The following is a 17,264-nucleotide window of genomic DNA, read 5'->3' as shown; positions in this document are numbered from 1 at the left end:
TGATACACCGTTGATCAAACCATAGGATCAAACTATCATAGTTGGTTAAATGAAGCCCAGGCGCCACCTACAGGCCTATTATGTGAAGTGTAGGCTGACAACAACACACTAAATGGTGACGTGAAAGGAAAAGGACTTTATTATTTTAACATTTTTGATAATTATGCAGCAATTGTATAGCCTATATATAGTAGTGTGTGCAGTACCGGTCAAAAAATTGGACATATTACTTCTTTTTTTTTTTATGTTTAGAAAAAAAATCTTATGCACCTCAAGCCTGCATTTATTTGATCAAAAATACAGAAAAAAATATTACAATTTAAAATAATGGTTTTCTATTTTAATATACTTTAAAATATAATTTATTTATGTGATGCAAAGCAGAATTTTCAGCATCATTACTCCAGTCTTCAGTGTCACATGATCCTTCAGAAATCATCCTAATATGCTGATTTATTATCAATGTTGGAAACAGTTCTGCTGCTTAATGTTAATGTTTTTTTGTTTTGTTTTTTTTTTGGAACCTGTGATACTTTTTTCAGGATTCATTGATGAATAAAAAGTAAAAAAGAACAGCATTTAATTAAAATAGGAATTATTTTATAAGTCTTTACTATCACTTTTTATCAATTTAACACATCCTTGCTGAATAAAAGTATTAATTTATTTTTTATTTTTAAGTAAGAAAGAAAATACTGACTGACCCCAAACTTTTAAACGGTAGTGTATATTGGTACAAAAGATTTCTATTTTAAATTAATGCTGTTCTTTTTTTAACTGATTAAACTCAGAATCCTGATAAAGTATCAAAGGTCATAAGTATATTAAAATAGAAAACCATTATTTTAAATTGTAGTAATATTTCACAATATTACATTTTTGATCAAATAAATGCAACCTTGATGAGCATATATATGCCCCTTTTTTACATTTGAGCCACTGCCCCATAGGAAATCTCTGCACGTCGCTGGTCAATGTAATTACAGTTTTTTCTGATGGCTTAAGCACATTTTTTGTAACTATTGGCTATTTTTGCAAAACTCTACACACAAATAAGAAAACCTTTCACCAAATCAGCAAAACTAATAAACCTTGCTTAACTCTTCAAACCTTCGTAAAAATTGTATTTTCGTATAAAACAGTTACAGTTTTTTCCAATTGCTAAAACACAATTTTGCAAACTAGGCTGGTTTGATCAAAATACTTAACACGATTCACAAAACCACACACCCAAACTGCAAAATACCTAATATATCCTGCAAAATGAAGCACTGCAACCAAAACTAGATATAGCATTATCGAAATCAAACTTTTGCACGAAATGGCACACACTTCATTCATATTACCAGATTTTTGTCTAACCAACTACACACTGTTGGGCATAAGGAAAAGCACTCTCATCTTTAGAATACTTTGCCATAATACTAAAATAGTTCAAATTGTAGAAAATTCTTCAGATTGTTCACATGCACAGATATTTGCAGATACTACACACACATGCTGTTGAAACATTTATTTATTTAATTTTTCACTAAACAAGTCTGTGCAACATATGCACAGCAGATATATTTACATTGGACTGAACAAAAATATGCTCACAAAAAAAAAACAGTAAACTGAAAAAGAAAATTGTGGAAAATATATATATATATATATATATAAATAATTAGGCAGCATCTTGCCGCACAGCTGGGTCTGGCCACAACGCCTTATCCACATCACAAGCAATATCTTCCCTTGCCAGACATCGAGGGAAGAAGCGCCTTCAGTGCCTTATCCATCCCTGAATCGCATCCACATCAATCTCATCACATGCCTCTTCCATAGCCTGCACAAGAGGCATGCGCACAAAAGGCTCTTCTATGGGGTTTTTCTTCGAAAATAACTCTTCTATGGGGTTCAGAAATGGTGAGTATGGACTATTGCACGATAAAAATGGTGGGTGGTCAGCAAACCAGTTTTGGACTGGAGCTTCACAATGAAAGCTCACGTTGTGCCATACTACATCGTACCGGGTTCTTTGATGGTCTGCATCATTCATACATGATGGTGGTATGAGAATGTTGTGGAGTCTGTCCAGAAATATGAGAATATGGGCTGTGTTGTATGGTCCAAGGTTGGCATGACGGTGGAGGACACCATGCACATATGGTGATGTTCCCACCACGTTGGCCAGGAACATCTATAATGGCTCTGTGGCCAATGACGTTTCTCCCCCTTCTTCTGGTCTTTTCTAGGTTGAACCCAGCCTCATCTATAAAGATGAACTCATGTGGGACAGCATGAGCATCCATTTCCAGTACTCCCTGAAAACAAAGAACAAAAATCAGTCAATATGGTGTTATCCAGTACACTGGGAAACAATGTTGTGTGTAGTGTACTGCAGTCAATATTGTACTTACATCCACATATGATCGTCTGACCTCTTTGTTTCTTTGAGAGTTTCTCTCAAACGGCACCTTATGAAGTTGTTTCATTCTGATTTGCTTTCGCTTGAGAATGCGAGCCAATGTGGACAGACTGACTCGTTCAATGTTGTTGAATATGGTGTTGTCTTGGATGATGTGGCTTTGAATTCCTGTACCCCGGTGAACATTTGGCCCCTTCCTCCACCATGGTTGCGTCTCTCAGTTCTTTAGAAAGACAAACAAACAAACAAACAAACAAAAATATAGGGCTTGGACAATGCAGCCTAAAGATATTTCCCCCACAGTAGAGTATATTGCCCAGGAAACTTGTACAGTTAGTGTATGACATCAGCCATTCATGAAGTAAACAGGTGTTGTCAGCCCATGGTTGATGACATGATCAACTAAGGTTGCTCTGATTTCATTTGAAAGTTGTTGTCTTCTTTGGCCATGAACTCCTCTACTATGGCTGCGTTCCAGTCCAAAATTGTAATGCCCTTCACTCGCAAACTTCCCTCCGTCTCGTTCACTCGGATGTACGTCATTGCGAGTGCTCACTACTGGCGGAAACTGCAATGGGCTGAATTGGAACGTCCTAAGCCCTTGATCACTTGGAATCAGCTATGGAGTTGATTTATTATTTAATTTTTTTTTCCCTTTAAGAATTTGTTTAATGCAGCATCCAAATGTTTATAGGTGTGTTTGGGTTGTTTTAAATTAAAAATATATATTATTAATATATCATAGAGTTGTCTGTTGTGGTGGTGATTAGATGAGATATGTGGTGACGTCACAATCGTACTGCATTGTGGGACATATAGGTGCCTGAAGTGTACATTTTAAGTAGACTCGCTCCCTCAGTCAAAATCGAGGGAACGAGGGTCTGTCCATATAAACTTCCCTCGTCCACTTCACGAAGTGGAACGCACTTCAAAATGGCGGCAGGGATTCCCCCAAGGGGAAGTGCTTAGGGAAGTTCGCAAGTGCGTGTCTAAAGTGGACTGGAACGCAGCACAGCTCTACCCCTACCTCTCACTCTTCCTCCCCCTCCCCCTCCCCCTCCAGCGCCAAGCAGAGAAGAACTCTTCAATTGGATTCAAGAAAGGAGAGTATGGGGAGGTTGAGTACAGTGAAGAGTAAGTGATCTGTAAACCAGTTGCGGACCAAAGCACCCCTATGGAAACTAACATTGTCCCATATGATGACGTATCTGATCTGCTCTGTCCCATATGATGACGTATCTGGTCTGCTCTGGTCTCTGAATATCAGTGAGCATGTCATGTAAGGTGTCCAGGAATGTAATAATGTGTGCAGAGTTATATGGGCCTAGGTTTGCATGATGGTGAACAACACCATTTTGACTTATAGCTGCACACATAGTTATGTTACCTCCACATTGTCCTGGGACATTGATTATGGCACGGTGTCCAATAATGTTCCTGCCATGTCTCCTTGTTTTAGTGAGCTTAAAACCTGCCTCATCCACAAAAAGCAGCTCATGACCCATGGCATCTAGCTCTAGCTCCATCTCTCTCTTGACAAGACAGAACAAATGCAGCACAGCAGGCCCATGCACAGCACTACAGTATGCACTTCCAGATTCAGTACCAATGATACTATAGCTTACCTGCACATAGTCATATCACAGTTGTTTTACACGTTCACTGTTTCTTTCAAAAGGGACTCTGTAGATTTGTTTTATTCGGATTCTGTTGCGGGCAAGTACACGAGATAATACAGAAATGCTCACATTGTGTAAGTTTTGGAAGGTGGTGTCATCCTCAATTAATCGTGATCTGTATTTCTCGTAGCCTTATGGAATTATTTGCAATCACCATATTGACTATATGGGTCTCTTGTTCTGCAGTGAACATTCTTCCTCTGCCCCCAGCATCTGGACGTCTAGCAATTCTGTAAAGTAACAATTTCAGTATTTTTACATGTATGGTATTGTTGTGTTTCTCATTAGAGTATGGTAGTGCTACAAAACTTAGTGCAAAGTGACTGTACTATACGATTCTCATTTCGAAATGTCCTTATGATGCTTACTACAGTGTAGCGGCTCAAGTTAGGCTGAACCCGTTGGCCAGCTTCCCTCAGGGTCATTCCATGGTTGATTCCATGGTCCACTATTGTAGCTCTGATGTCATCAGTAATTCTATTTCTTCCTCTTCCCCCTCCTTGTCGTCCTCTCCCTCTCGCTTCTTCACTTCCTCCTCCTCTTCCTCCTCCTCTTCCTCCTACTTCTTCACATCCGCGTCCTCTTTCTCCTCCTCCTCCTCCTCCTCCTCCTCCTCCTCCTCCTCCTCCTCCTACTTCTTCACCTCCATGTCCTCTTCCTTGGCCTCCTCTAATTCTCACTCTTCTCACTCTTCCTGCTCCCTCCATTGTACTCCACACGGACAGCTTACCTGTGGCTTATTTATAGTGCTTAAGCTGATTGCAAAGTGAACTAATTATCTAAAACAGTTTTCACATGTGACAGTGTGCCAGACAGTTGGCAAAATAGTGTAAATAATAGCCATGTCACGTTTTGGGTTTGTTCTTGTCATGTTTCTGTGTCATGTCTTGTTTCCATGTCTGTCATGTGATTCCCTGTTTGTCATGTGATCCTGCCATGTCTTGTCATTGGTTAATTGTCTGATCATTGTTCACAGGTGTCCCTTGTTTTGTCATTAGTCTGTGTATTTAAGCCCTCATGTTTGCCATGTGTCTTTGTCAAGTATTGTTTCCTGTAATTCTGTTGTAGTGTAAGTTTCATGTTCATGCCATGGTTTTTGTTTTCATGCCACTTCATGTTTTTGTTTCATGTTTTATTTTAGTTACAATAAACTGCACTTGGGTTCTCATTTCTCAACTTGCCTCCAGTGGATCCCTTATTACAAGCCATACATGTGTATAGTTTTGCTAGGAGTGTGTTGATCATTTGGAAATTGAGTGTAAAGCAGTGAGTTGTGTTTACAGTTCCGCAAAAAGAGTGCTGTGCAGTGGATTGTATCTACAGTTTTGCAAAGTGTGTGTTACAAAATTGCAAACTGAGTGCAAAGCAGTATTTGTGCTTTTAGTTTTGCAAACTCAGTGAGTGGTTTTGCTATATGTATTAATAGTTTTAGAAATTGTGCTATAAGAATCAGGGTTAGGGTTTAAGCATTCAGAAAAAACTGTAAATGTATGCTCCATCTTTCATTTCAAATTCTTAAATTTGATCAATATATTCAATTAGAATAATAAGACACTATAGGGCCACTATAGTTACCACTCAAATGGAATCATTTACACTGAAAAATTACAACTGTATTAAATGAGATTATGAGATTGTTTTAAATATTTTTTGAATATACAAATAAGAAATGTTGAAAAGAATGATACTTTGAAACTAAACCGCCAGTAGGTGCGGCAGGCGACCTCTCCTAATGAACGAGTCATCGAGTGATTTATTCAAACTCTTTCCGCAATCTGCGCATCACTATCGGCAAACTATATGGTTTGATAGTGGATACAGGCTGGGAACCAGCAACAGAACTGTCACGGTGGGTATCTGAGCATGTGACAGACTGTTTTGTCGAGAGCCGGAGGCGGCACCAAATTTGACCGATGGCAAACAATGCAACTGTCGAAATCCGTTCCCCCACCTTATGATGATAGATACTAAAGTGGTGGCTTAAAAGATACTTCTTCTATTCTGTGTGTGGATGCAGCTTAACCAGTGCTGCATCCCCAATATGAGAGATGTTGAGGTTGTGGCTTAAAAGATGCTTATTCTATTCTGTGTGGATGGAGCTAAACTGGCAGCAAATTGAAAAATCTTTTTTTGCTGTCTTTGCTTTTTACAGTTTTTTTTCAATTGCTTACACACTAAAATTAAAACTTTCCCACTATTAGCAAAAACCTTACACTCACGGACAAAAAACCCGGCCTAGATTTGCACGATTGTAAGCACATGGTCAGCTTCACACTTTTTGCAAAACATTACACACAGTGATTTGAAAAACACTAAACACACTTGTATACATTTGACACAGAAATTGATCATGATGTAATTTCCTTGCAATTTCAAAGCAAAGGCTTTCAAATGAACACACCCATGAACCAATTGGTTAAGCACAGCCACCAGGAGTGCACACACACTGGTGCTTACGTAATTGTAGATACACCAATCATGTTTACGCACTATAAAAAGGCAACAGGTAAGTTCACCTGTCTTCGGAAGTCAGAGGAAGAGGGAGAGTGCGGATGAGAGGGGGAATCCGGAGCGAACAAGGTGGAGGAAGAGGAAGAGGGAGAGGATGAGGGAGAGGATGAGGGAGAGGATGAGGAAGAGGGAGAGGGAGAGGATTAAGAGGGAGAGGAAAAGGAAGAGGGAGAGGGAGAGGATGAGGGAGAGGAAGAGGGAGAGGAAAAGTAAGAGGGAGAGGAAAAGGAAGAGGGAGAGGATGAGGAAGAGGGAGAGGAAAAGGAAGAGGGAGAGGATGAGGAAGAGGGAGAGGAAAAGGAAGAGGGAGAGGAAAAGGAAGAGGGAGAGTATGAGGGAGAGGATGAGGGAGAGGAAGAGGGAGAGGAAGAGGAAGAGGAAGAGGAACAGGAAGAGGAACAGGAAGAGGGAAGACAACCAAATCCGTGTAACGAAATTCGTTTTCATTTTTGGAAACAATTGTGGACCATGTAATAAACCACGGACTAATACTGAGGGAGGTGAATTCGTCACTCCAAAAGATTCTTCCCACGTTGCCTTGCAAATGAAAATATAGCCTGTGATGTTGACAAGCCCCTGTGGCCAGATCCAGCTAGGCGGAGAGATGTTTAGTTGTTGTTGTTTTGTTTTTTTTGTACTGAACCCCCAATATGAGAGATGTTGAGGTAGTGGCTTAAAAGATGCTTATTCTATTCTTTGTGTGGATAGAGCTTATAACTGGCACCCATTTAAAGAATAATTTTTTGCGGTCTTTGCTTTTTAATATGATAGGACAGTATGGGATCCAGAAAAGTCCACGAGCCTGGACTTAAACTCGGTTCTCCAAAAACAAAAAGCACTAAATGTCAGTGTTTACAGACCAATTTGTTAAATATTAGAAACTCGTTTTGTAAGACCCATGGGGGGAACAGAATCCGACGGCAAATAGTTCAGCTGTCGAAATCCGTTCCCCCACTCCCATTATGAGAGGTGTTGATGTAATGGCTTAAAAAAATGCTGATTTTATTTTTGTGTGTGGATGGAGCTTAACTTGCATCAGTTAAAAGAATATATTTTTTTGCCTTTTATTATGATAGGACAGTATAGTATCAAGAAAGTTTGACGAACCGGGACTTGAACTAGGGTCGCCCAAAGTAAAAAAATAAAAATAAAATGTCAGGGCACTGACCAATAGGCTATTGAGGACAGTAATTTGCTGCAATTTGATAAATCTTAGAACAGTATTGTGTAATAAACATAGGGGGAACAGAAACCAACGGCAAATAGTTCAGCTGTCGAAATCCGTTCCCCCACCCCAATATGAGAGATGTTGAGGAAGTGGCTTAAAAGATGCTTATTCTATCCTGTGTGTGTATGGAGCTAAACCGGCAGCAAATTGAAAAATCTTTTTTTGCTGTCTTTGCTGTCCAGAAAAGTCCACTAGCCTGGATTAACTCTCGGTTCGCCGAAAAACCAAAAGCAATAAATGTCAGGGTGCTGACCACAAGGCTATCAACAGCACTTTTTTGGCTCAGTTTATGCTGGGGATTATGGGGGGTGCTGGATGGCAGAGGCAGGCTAAATACAAATTAATTGCGCAGATATTAACATAAATAAATACATAATATTCAATAAAAAAAAACATGAATAAGACTTATTCATGTTTATTTATTTATTTATATTGATTGCAACAACAAAAAAATAACTAGATTAATCACACATTTTTTTCTGTGATTACTCACGTCACGATGAATCGCCATTAAAAAAACGAATGTTTTTAATATATTTTATAATGTAAAAATTAGAGCACAGATCTGAGCTCAGTCTGCTCTTATGAGGAGGATACTCGACAAAACGGACATTTTGGCATAATTGCGTGTGTTAGTGTTCGGTCAACTTCAAGTCGAAAGAGAACTCAATGCTGGCGCTCATTTTGTCTTTGCTTGAATGGTTTAAAAGCATTTGCAAGAATAAGAGCGCATCATATAATGTAACACCAGCCAAAGGATGACAGAAGAAACGGATGCTGCGTTAATTGCGTTAAATATTTACCACGGAGTCTTCTCTTCCCATTTCTACCAGTGACCAACTTCCCGCGTCGATCTGCGCACGTCAACAGCGCTACTTAGTTGTAGGTTGCCAGGTTGAGCTAACAAATGGGTTGAAATCTGTATGATGTGTTGATTGCGCGAGTAGGATGGGTTTCATACAATATCTGGCAACTGGGTAACCTTGGAATAATTGATGTGATTATTCATATAACGACGTTTGGGCATACAAATTACGGGAGTTGCACGGGAGAAATTACAAAACGAGAGGGAGACGGGTGTGAAATACGGGAGACTCCCGGGGAAAACGGGAGTGTTGACAGGTATGATCACAAGCAGATTGATCAGTTTTTTGTTTGGTTCATTACGTTGCATTCGGAGATCGACTACTTTTGACTGACAAAATTCCAGCCACTGGAAACACTAACTGATAAAGTGAGTCGTACAAAACCTTTCTTTTTAGTAAACTTTGTGTACACAAATGTATTCAATGCTCAAGTTCACGTGTAGAGCCCCTGGTGATACTTCGAGTACAGTTGTATGTTTTGTCGAGCCTTCTTAGAGTTTTAAAAATTGCGATTTTGATGCTATCATAGAAGTGCCCCATGCACTCGGCAATTTGACCGAAAACGAAAATACGGTCAATCTTAAAAGTGGTATTTCCATTCTAAATATGCTTTTACACGAAAGTTTGGTAGATTAACAAAAAGAGCCTAGGTTCAATTTTGGCGACAGTTATCAGAGTTGTTTGCTATGTATTCAATTTAGATTATGTAAAAGTAGTTAAGCATTTTTTCTTCAGTTTTATATTTCAAAGTCACAAAACAACAATTGGGTATTTGGATATGACCTTCACCTTGGTCATATCATGTAATAACTTAAGCTGCCGCTTAGGTGTCATGTGGGGCAGATGTCTCTAGTATTTTCCAATCTGCACGCGCGCTGGAGTCTCGCACTGGATAAGTTTACCTGGTGACCTCTAGTCACTTGTAATAATTGTGGAGGTTGTCTGTTATCTTAAAGGGATACTTCAGGATTTAGCTTTAAGCTTTGTATTAGTAGAAAACCTGTAGTATTTTCGAATTACCGTGCTTTCCACCCTCATATCCCCCTGAGATGAGAGATTTATTTTTTGTCTGGAAAAAATCCTCCGATGACGCAAAAATCGTCATTTTGCATCATCGGAGGATTTTCTGGCCAGAGGCTAAAGACTACAGCCAGTAGGAGGGGCTGTCCCGCATGTTTTCAACCCGCCCATAGGAGGTGGGATCTCACTCACAGAATGTACACAGTGTCAGCCGTCTTTCTTTGGAAGCTAAGCTAGCAGGCTCTTGTTCTGTGGAGAAAGCTGAGTAGTAGGGGTTACCATACTCTTTTTCCCGGACATGTCCGGCCGTCGAGATCGTCCAAAATGTCCGGGATTCGGCTTTTGCTTTCTGCAGTTGCCATTCATTGTTTACATGCACACCTTTTGTTTCAGTCTAACTGAAATCATTCCGATTGGTGAATCTGAATGTAGTGTTTACATGAACGCTAAACAAGTGATCGGTTGATGTGCGTTTTAACATTGCTAAGAAAATTCCCGCTCCTCCGTGAGAGATACGAGACCAGTCCGTCTCAGTAATCACGCCACCGGCCTCGCTCTGTTCTCCCGAAGCCCTCAGCCTCGTCCTGCTCGCCACAGTAAACATAATGAATGGCGACTGTAGAATGCAAAAGCCGAATCCCGTACATTTTGGGTGATCTCAAAATCGTCACGGAGACTCACTACTAGTAGCCTAGCCTTGTTGTTTTAAACTGCGCTCTCTTACCGGTAGGCGTGGCTAGGGCAGCGAAGCAAGTGCATTCTGGGAGTTGTTGTCTTTCATCCACATAAGCCAAAAATACATTTTCTGGCTTTTCTCAGTCTAGAAAGCTCCAAACTCAAAAATAATTTCACATTTCTTCTACATAAATGACCCATTTTAAATACACATTCACCTTTCCAGAGGTGAAGTATCCCTTTAATCCCGTGCGAATCGGCCATGTCTGTAATTTTTAAAGTAAAAATTCCCCCGCAAATGACCTACCATATTTCGCCGAACACCGAGGTCCTGTGATAATATTAGTCCCGTGTGAATCGGCGTATTGAATATGGGTGTGATTTGGCGGGGTCGTATTAAATTTTTTCAAGGTTTTTGTTTCCTGTGCGCTTTTTTTATCCATCTTTCGCGAAGAATGGAGGCTACGTTGGAGATTTTTGATAGTATTTTGGGTGCTGGGTCATATCGATATACACCATATTCAATTTGCAGAAAGAGAAAGCTGAAACCCATCAGAAGAGCATTAACAAAAAGAATGATTAGATGGAGATGGATGACATGTATAGCAGCATGCGGTGGAACATTCTTCTGTTTATGATATATCATACAGCTAGAGCTATAACGACAAGACATTTCCAAGCAATAGCCTATTGACATCATATCCAGGAGATAAGTAAGTAAATTAGAGTAAAATCACAGGCTTCGCTTGTATCCCATGCGAATGCGCCACACGAAATTCAGATCTGGGTGGGTATTTCTAAATCCAGTGCGAATAGGGCTTTTGCTTTAAACAGAAACACAGGCTTTGGCATATTATGTAAGGATCAATCAGGGCTGAGGTGCAGATGGAGCTGGTCCTGGCGGTGAGGGGAGTCCAGCACAGGTTCTCGCTGTCACAGTATTTAAAAAAAAGAAAAAAAAAATCGTTGTTTGTTTGCTTAAAAGTAAATGTTGTATTTTCTCTTATTTTCTTGTCAGAGTTGGGCACAATGCTCTGAATGCTTTGTTTACATCATGTTAAAATCACAAAAAAAATTCTTATGGGGGAGGGTGCCACCAGAATCCTCAACCCCCCACCCATTTAAGACAAAAATGTAGCACAGATTGTTTACATAGACTAGTTGACTCATTGTTGCAAATATCATTAATATTTGCCAAAGTAAACAAAAGAGTCAAAATGCCTCCAAGATGGGTGAAAATCTGCTACCCACCTTAATTTTAACGTAAAAAACGGGTGCGATTAGTCAATTAAATGTGCAAGGCGTCTGGTGTCATCCTCTTCCAGTTATTTAAGCTGTACGATAACAGCATGTTATGTTGCTATTCATTTTCAACTCTGTTTCAAGATTATAACATGAAAAGGTCCATAAAAAGTTTCAAACAACTACAACATAAAATATTATCACTTACATCACGCCTTGAACAGTGTGTGGGCATCCGAGGAACTGCCCTTATCTGGTTTAAATCTTTTTTAGAAACAGAAACTTTTCAGTATAGGCATTGGAGCCTCTGTTTCATCTGCTACTCTTACCTGTGGTGTTCCCCAAGGCTCCATTTTGGGTCCAACTTTGTTTTCTCTATACATGCTTTCTTGGGCTCTATTCTTAGAAAGCATGAGTTTTTATGCAGATGATAATCAAATGAACCTGCCTTTAAAGCATAATGACAAGAAAGGTTTAGAAACCTTGCTTGCATGTTTAGCCAATACAAGATCCTGGATGTCCTTAAACTTTTTTTAAGGTAATACAGAAGCAATTGTTTCCAGGCCCTCCAGCCCTTCCAGGCTGTGGGTAAAAAAAACCCCAACAACTTTTACTCTGTAAATTTGAATTTCTACATCAAACCGTCTGTGAAAAATCTGGGAGTTATTTTTGATTCCTCCCTGAAGTTTGACCTACACAATCCAGTAGTTAAATCAAGCTTTTTTTTTTTTAATTTTTTTTTTTTACTTCTGTCCAGAGTAAAGTCCTTCCTATCCTTGATCTTGAAAGCATGTACAGTGTGTGCAGAATTATTAGGCACGTTGATTTTCTTATCATATTTTATTCCCAGGCACATTTTGCCAATTCCAAACCACATTAATCTAATAACTACTATTAATTTTGTATTTAATCATTTATAAGTGATATATAATTCTTCATGAAGGCTGGAAATGAAAAATGCCTTTAATTCAGGTGTGCAGATGTTATTAGGCACGTTTTCTTTTACACATAAAATAAGCCAAAAAAGAGATTTAACTAAGATTTTACCAATAATAAAATTATTGGTAAAATGTGCCTGGAAAAACAATATGATCAGAAAATCAACGTGCCTAATAATCCTGCACGCACTGTACATGCTTTCTTCCTATCTCGTTTGGATTATTGTGATTCCTATTTATATGTTGGAATGTCCCAATGTCAAATAGTTCAGAATGCTGCAGCCAGATTTTTAACTGGGCTTCATAAATGAGAAAGTATCACTCCAATTTTAATGACTCTTAATTGGTTGCCAGTGCATTGTAGAGTTGAATTTAAAATATTGCTGTTTTTTTAAAATCTCTAAATAGTCTGGCACCTTCTTTTTTTGTCCGAACTTTTAAACTTGAATACTTCAGTCAGATGCTTGCTGTCCAAAAACAATAATACTCTGTCCCATCCAAGATCAAGTTTGAAGTCGAGAGGTGACCGTGTGTTTCATTTGCTGGACCTAGTCTTCCTTTACCTCTGAGATCCCTATCCTCCATACTTGATTTTAAACCTAAGTTAAAGTCTTATCTTTTTACCCAGGCATTTAACTCATAAACTAGGCCTATAGAGGGCTGTGTCGTTTGATGAGAGGGAAGAGGGGAGCTTGACGTTCCCCGTTCGCCTGTGGATGTAAGATGGCCTACTACAAAAAGGTATATATCAATATTTCTTCAGAGAGAAAGGAGACTGAAAAAGGTAAGATACATAGCCTAGTTGCTATGAATGTTATAAAAGCAATAAATAAAGTGAACAAATACAATATAAAAGACTGTGTATTTTATATGATCATATTTTGCTTAGGTTTCAGTTTTGAGTCTAGCTAATCAGTTTTGGTTAGTTCATATAGGGCTTTCACAACACAAATCATCTGACTACTTGTGACTATGTGTTCCTATTACAAAGAACTCAAATCATATATCCTATTTGGTTTTAGATGGATACGTTGCCGTTCAGTTTCGGAGCGCCCTTTACTCGCAACGCTCCACTCGCTTCTAGTTTACCAGAAGAGCAAAGAAAGCAGCTCTGTGGTTTGCTGGGGAATGTTGAACTGACTCTTCTCTACAAAGCTTCTGTTCATGGATATCAAGCTTCTGCCTTCCATCAGCGATGTGACCGTCAGGGTCCAACTTTACTTGTAGCCTATAACAGTTCAGGCTACATCTTTGGTGGATACACTAGTGTAGATTATACTCAAAGTGGACAGCAAATTACAGATGAGAAAGCTTTCCTGTTCAGTGTTCAAGGTGGAACCACTCTCTGCATTAAAGTTAACAGTGGACAGTATGCACGTCTTGATGATGCTAAAGGGCCCAGCTTTGGCCAACAGTTGTACTTTTGCTACAAAGACCAACCAGTTGTGTATCATCAAGGAGGGGGTGTATTTTATCCAGTGAGGGTTAATGCGTTCGATTGTAGTCCTGCCACACTGTATGGGAATGACACTCAACTAATTGAATGTGAAGTGTACAAAGTGGATCAGAGTAAGTCAACTATCAGAAAAAATATAGTTATGTACAGTAAAATAATGTTATAAAATCCAGTGTCTTTCAATAATTACTAATTGAATATAAATTGTTTACTTTACTCCAACAGGAAGAACTCTGTCAAAGCCTCAGGTCAGTGTCAAGGAGAAACCATGGAGGAATGTTCTGTGGACAGCTGAGTATGTTTTTCTGTTGCTGAGATCATTCATTAATAAAAATAAAATGTCATTTTGATTAAATAAAATTTGTGATTTGTTTTGTAGACAAAGAGACAAACTCATGGAATCGATCAGGAATTATAAACCCTTGATGCCGTCTATGAGTCGGGTCAGAATCCTAATGATCGGTCCTGTCGGTGCTGGAAAATCCAGTTTCTTCAACTCCATCAACTCCGTCTTCATGGGCCGCATGACCAGCAAAGCCATGTCAGGATCTGCAGGCACTAGTCTCACCACACAGGTACAGATTCAACAGGATTCATAGTGTTTCCTACAGAAGTCTCTCTTCAGGTCGAGGAACAGCTCTTGATGACTTCAGGTCTTGATGTGTTTCTCTTCTTGGTTGGTAGTTTCGCACATACCCAGTGAAAGACGGTCGTGAAGGAAAACCATTGCCATTTGTGCTGTGTGACACCATGGGACTCGAGGAGCAATCAGGTGCAGGACTGGATATTGATGACATCAGCAGCATTCTTCAAGGTCACGTACCAGACCGCTATAAAGTAAGTGAATAGTTTTATGTTTCTGGGCTTGGAAATGTATATTTATTAGTAAAATCGTAAAAGTAAAACAAGTACAATCTTTCATTTCCATTACATTCATTTCAGTTCAACCCCATGGCACCATTTCAACCGGATGAGCAAAAGGCCTCCAGACCTGCATCTCTACAGGAGAAGATCCACTGTGTGGTGTATGTGATCGACGCCACCAAAATCTCCATCATGTCCAGCAAACTAGAGGAAAAACTCGCTGCCATACGCAAAAAAGTGAACTCACTGGGTAAGTGAACATGTTAATGCCAATCATGTGACTAATCCAAAGTAGGTTGTACATTGAGCTACCTGCATGTGACATATTAATTCCAGGCATTCCCCAGATCATCTTGATGACAAAAGTAGATGAAGCATGTCCTCTAGATCTTCAAAGCCTTTATGTCAGTTCCTACATCAAGACGAAGGTGAGACATGATCACATGATCACATGAGCTGTTCCCACAGGACTCAGAGTGACTGAGATGTTGTTTTGTCTCTGCAGGTGCAGGAGGTGAGCTCTCGGTTAGGTGTGCCGGTGTCTTGTGTGTTACCGGTGAAGAACTACAGTCAGGAGCTGGAGCTGGAGCTCAACTGTGACGTCCTGCTTCTTATGGCGCTACAGCAGATGCTCAACTTTGCAGACGACTATCTGGATGATGTTGGTCCCGTGGAGGACAAACCCAAATAAAGTCCTGTGTGTCATAGATCGGGATAGATACTTCTTGATCTTAAGTTAGAAGATTGTTATTCTGTTCTGTTTTCCTGGTCTAGTTCTTTTTTTTAGTCATAGAAAATGCATTAAAGAAAATGCAAATAAGGTAGGCCTACTTGCCTACAAATTACCAGATTTTTTTTTTGAGAATTCAATATGCTAAAACTGAATAATATAAAGAATATATTTTTTTAAAAACACGCTTCTTTTGATAAATGGATCTTTCTTTATTTTGTGATTTAAGCTTGAAAATGTATTTTACACCTGTGCAAAATAAAAATGAATAATACACATTTCAAAGACTTTATCATGTCCATGTATAAAAAAATATATATTAGTGAAACATTTAAAAATTTCTAAATATATATATTTTTTTTTTTTCAACAAAATGTAGTACTGCTATGTCTCACTAGGTGTATATATGCGTCTTAGGTTACAGATGGAGTTTTTTTTATTTTTTGTTTCTCATCCACTGCAAAAAGTTTTTGCTGCGTTCACCCCTCATCACACCACAGTTGTTTTCCTCCAGAGAAACAGGACGGCTGTGTTTGCATGATGAGACTGAGATGACTGAGATGTTGTTTTGTCTCTGCAGGTTCAGGAGGTGAGCTCTCGGTTAGGTGTGCCCGGCGTCTTGTGTGTTACCGGTGAAGAACTACAGTCAGGAGCTGGAGCTGGAGAGTCAGATGGTAACCCAAAGGCTATGGGTTCAATTCTCAATACTGGCAGGAAATGACTGAGGTGCCCATGAGCGTGGCACCTAACCCCCAATCGCTCGCCGGGTGCCTCTGTTAATGCCTGCCCACTGCTCTGGGTGTGTGTGTCCTGTCACGGTTTGCAGTGTTTGTGTTCACTACTCGTAACTTGGATGGGTTAAATGCAGAGGACAAATTCTGAGTATGGGTTCCCATACTTTGCATTCACATGTCACTTTCACTTTTAACAGTGATGTCCTGCTTCTCACCGCTCAACTTTGCAGATGACTGATCTGGATGATGTTTGTCATGTGGAGAACACCTTCCTAATAAATCGCTGCTATTGGAGATTTTTCTTTTGGGGCTGTAATGGTTTTAAATTTCCAGAGTGTTAATGAATGATTGTGTTACTGTCTTTTTTATGATGCTCTGTTCTAGTATTTTCCTTTGCTAACAAGATTCATTGAAATTTAATTTGGACATTTTTATAATTGTCAGATTACAGAAAGATGTTTATTATTAAATTGATCACGGTAAAGCACAAAGTGTTACAACCATACCTGTTCTCCCCTACTACTCCTTTATTTATTTGTACTGCACCTTTAAATCCCTTGAGGTTTAGTGTCAGTGCTTTTATAGAGACGTTTTATATAGCTAATATCACCCTCAGAAACACGCCAATGCAAATATCAGTGCAGTTACAGCGTTTCTTGTCTCGGGTCAAAGTCCACAAAAGAAGCAGCATTTCGAAGTTTCTAGCAAGAGCGAGTGTTCTAAGAAGGTAATTAATTTTTTTTTTATCGACAGCAACACTTAATTTGCAGATAATGCACTCAATAACTGATAAGTACTTCAGGTTTCAAACTAAGTTATTTATCTGATATAAAATCAATGTAATCTTCCAGCAAACGGTTATTGAATATCATTTCATCGGTTGTCTTTAATTTGAAGCTTTTCATTGTTTA

General features: G+C 39.2%; 2 protein-coding genes across 4 annotated transcripts in view; both read left to right on the top strand.

The window, feature by feature from the left end:
• Positions 1-16,282, top strand: part of LOC309475894 (interferon-induced protein 44-like) — a 31,036-nt gene extending 14,754 nt beyond the window's left edge. Inside the window, exons 1-9 of the mRNA XM_082138869.1 lie at positions 13,278-13,310; positions 13,592-14,138; positions 14,251-14,320; positions 14,405-14,600; positions 14,710-14,862; positions 14,968-15,139; positions 15,226-15,317; positions 15,395-15,624; positions 16,200-16,282. Of these exons, the coding sequence (XP_081994995.1) occupies positions 13,293-13,310; positions 13,592-14,138; positions 14,251-14,320; positions 14,405-14,600; positions 14,710-14,862; positions 14,968-15,139; positions 15,226-15,317; positions 15,395-15,580 (1,434 nt within the window). The 5' untranslated portion in view covers positions 13,278-13,292 and the 3' untranslated portion in view covers positions 15,581-15,624; positions 16,200-16,282. Of the gene's footprint in view, positions 13,311-13,591; positions 14,139-14,250; positions 14,321-14,404; positions 14,601-14,709; positions 14,863-14,967; positions 15,140-15,225; positions 15,318-15,394; positions 15,625-16,199 lie in introns of the transcript that reaches the window.
• Positions 1-17,264, top strand: part of LOC309475893 (interferon-induced protein 44-like) — a 49,918-nt gene that overhangs the window by 28,187 nt on the left and 4,467 nt on the right. Inside the window, exon 1 of one of the 3 annotated variants that reach the window (XM_082138868.1) lies at positions 16,359-17,080. The exons of the other annotated variants lie outside the window; for them this stretch is intronic. The gene's annotated coding sequence lies outside the window, so the exon portion shown is untranslated. Of the gene's footprint in view, positions 1-16,358; positions 17,081-17,264 lie in introns of those variants that run through there. 3 annotated transcript variants of the gene reach the window in all.

The sequence above is a fragment of the Leuciscus leuciscus genome, assembly GCF_965113295.1.
Source record: "Leuciscus leuciscus genome assembly, chromosome: 15".
Taxonomy (NCBI): Eukaryota; Metazoa; Chordata; class Actinopteri; order Cypriniformes; family Leuciscidae; genus Leuciscus; species Leuciscus leuciscus.
The sequence above is the reverse complement of the archived record's forward strand: the minus strand, read 5'-3'. Positions and strand labels throughout refer to the sequence as shown.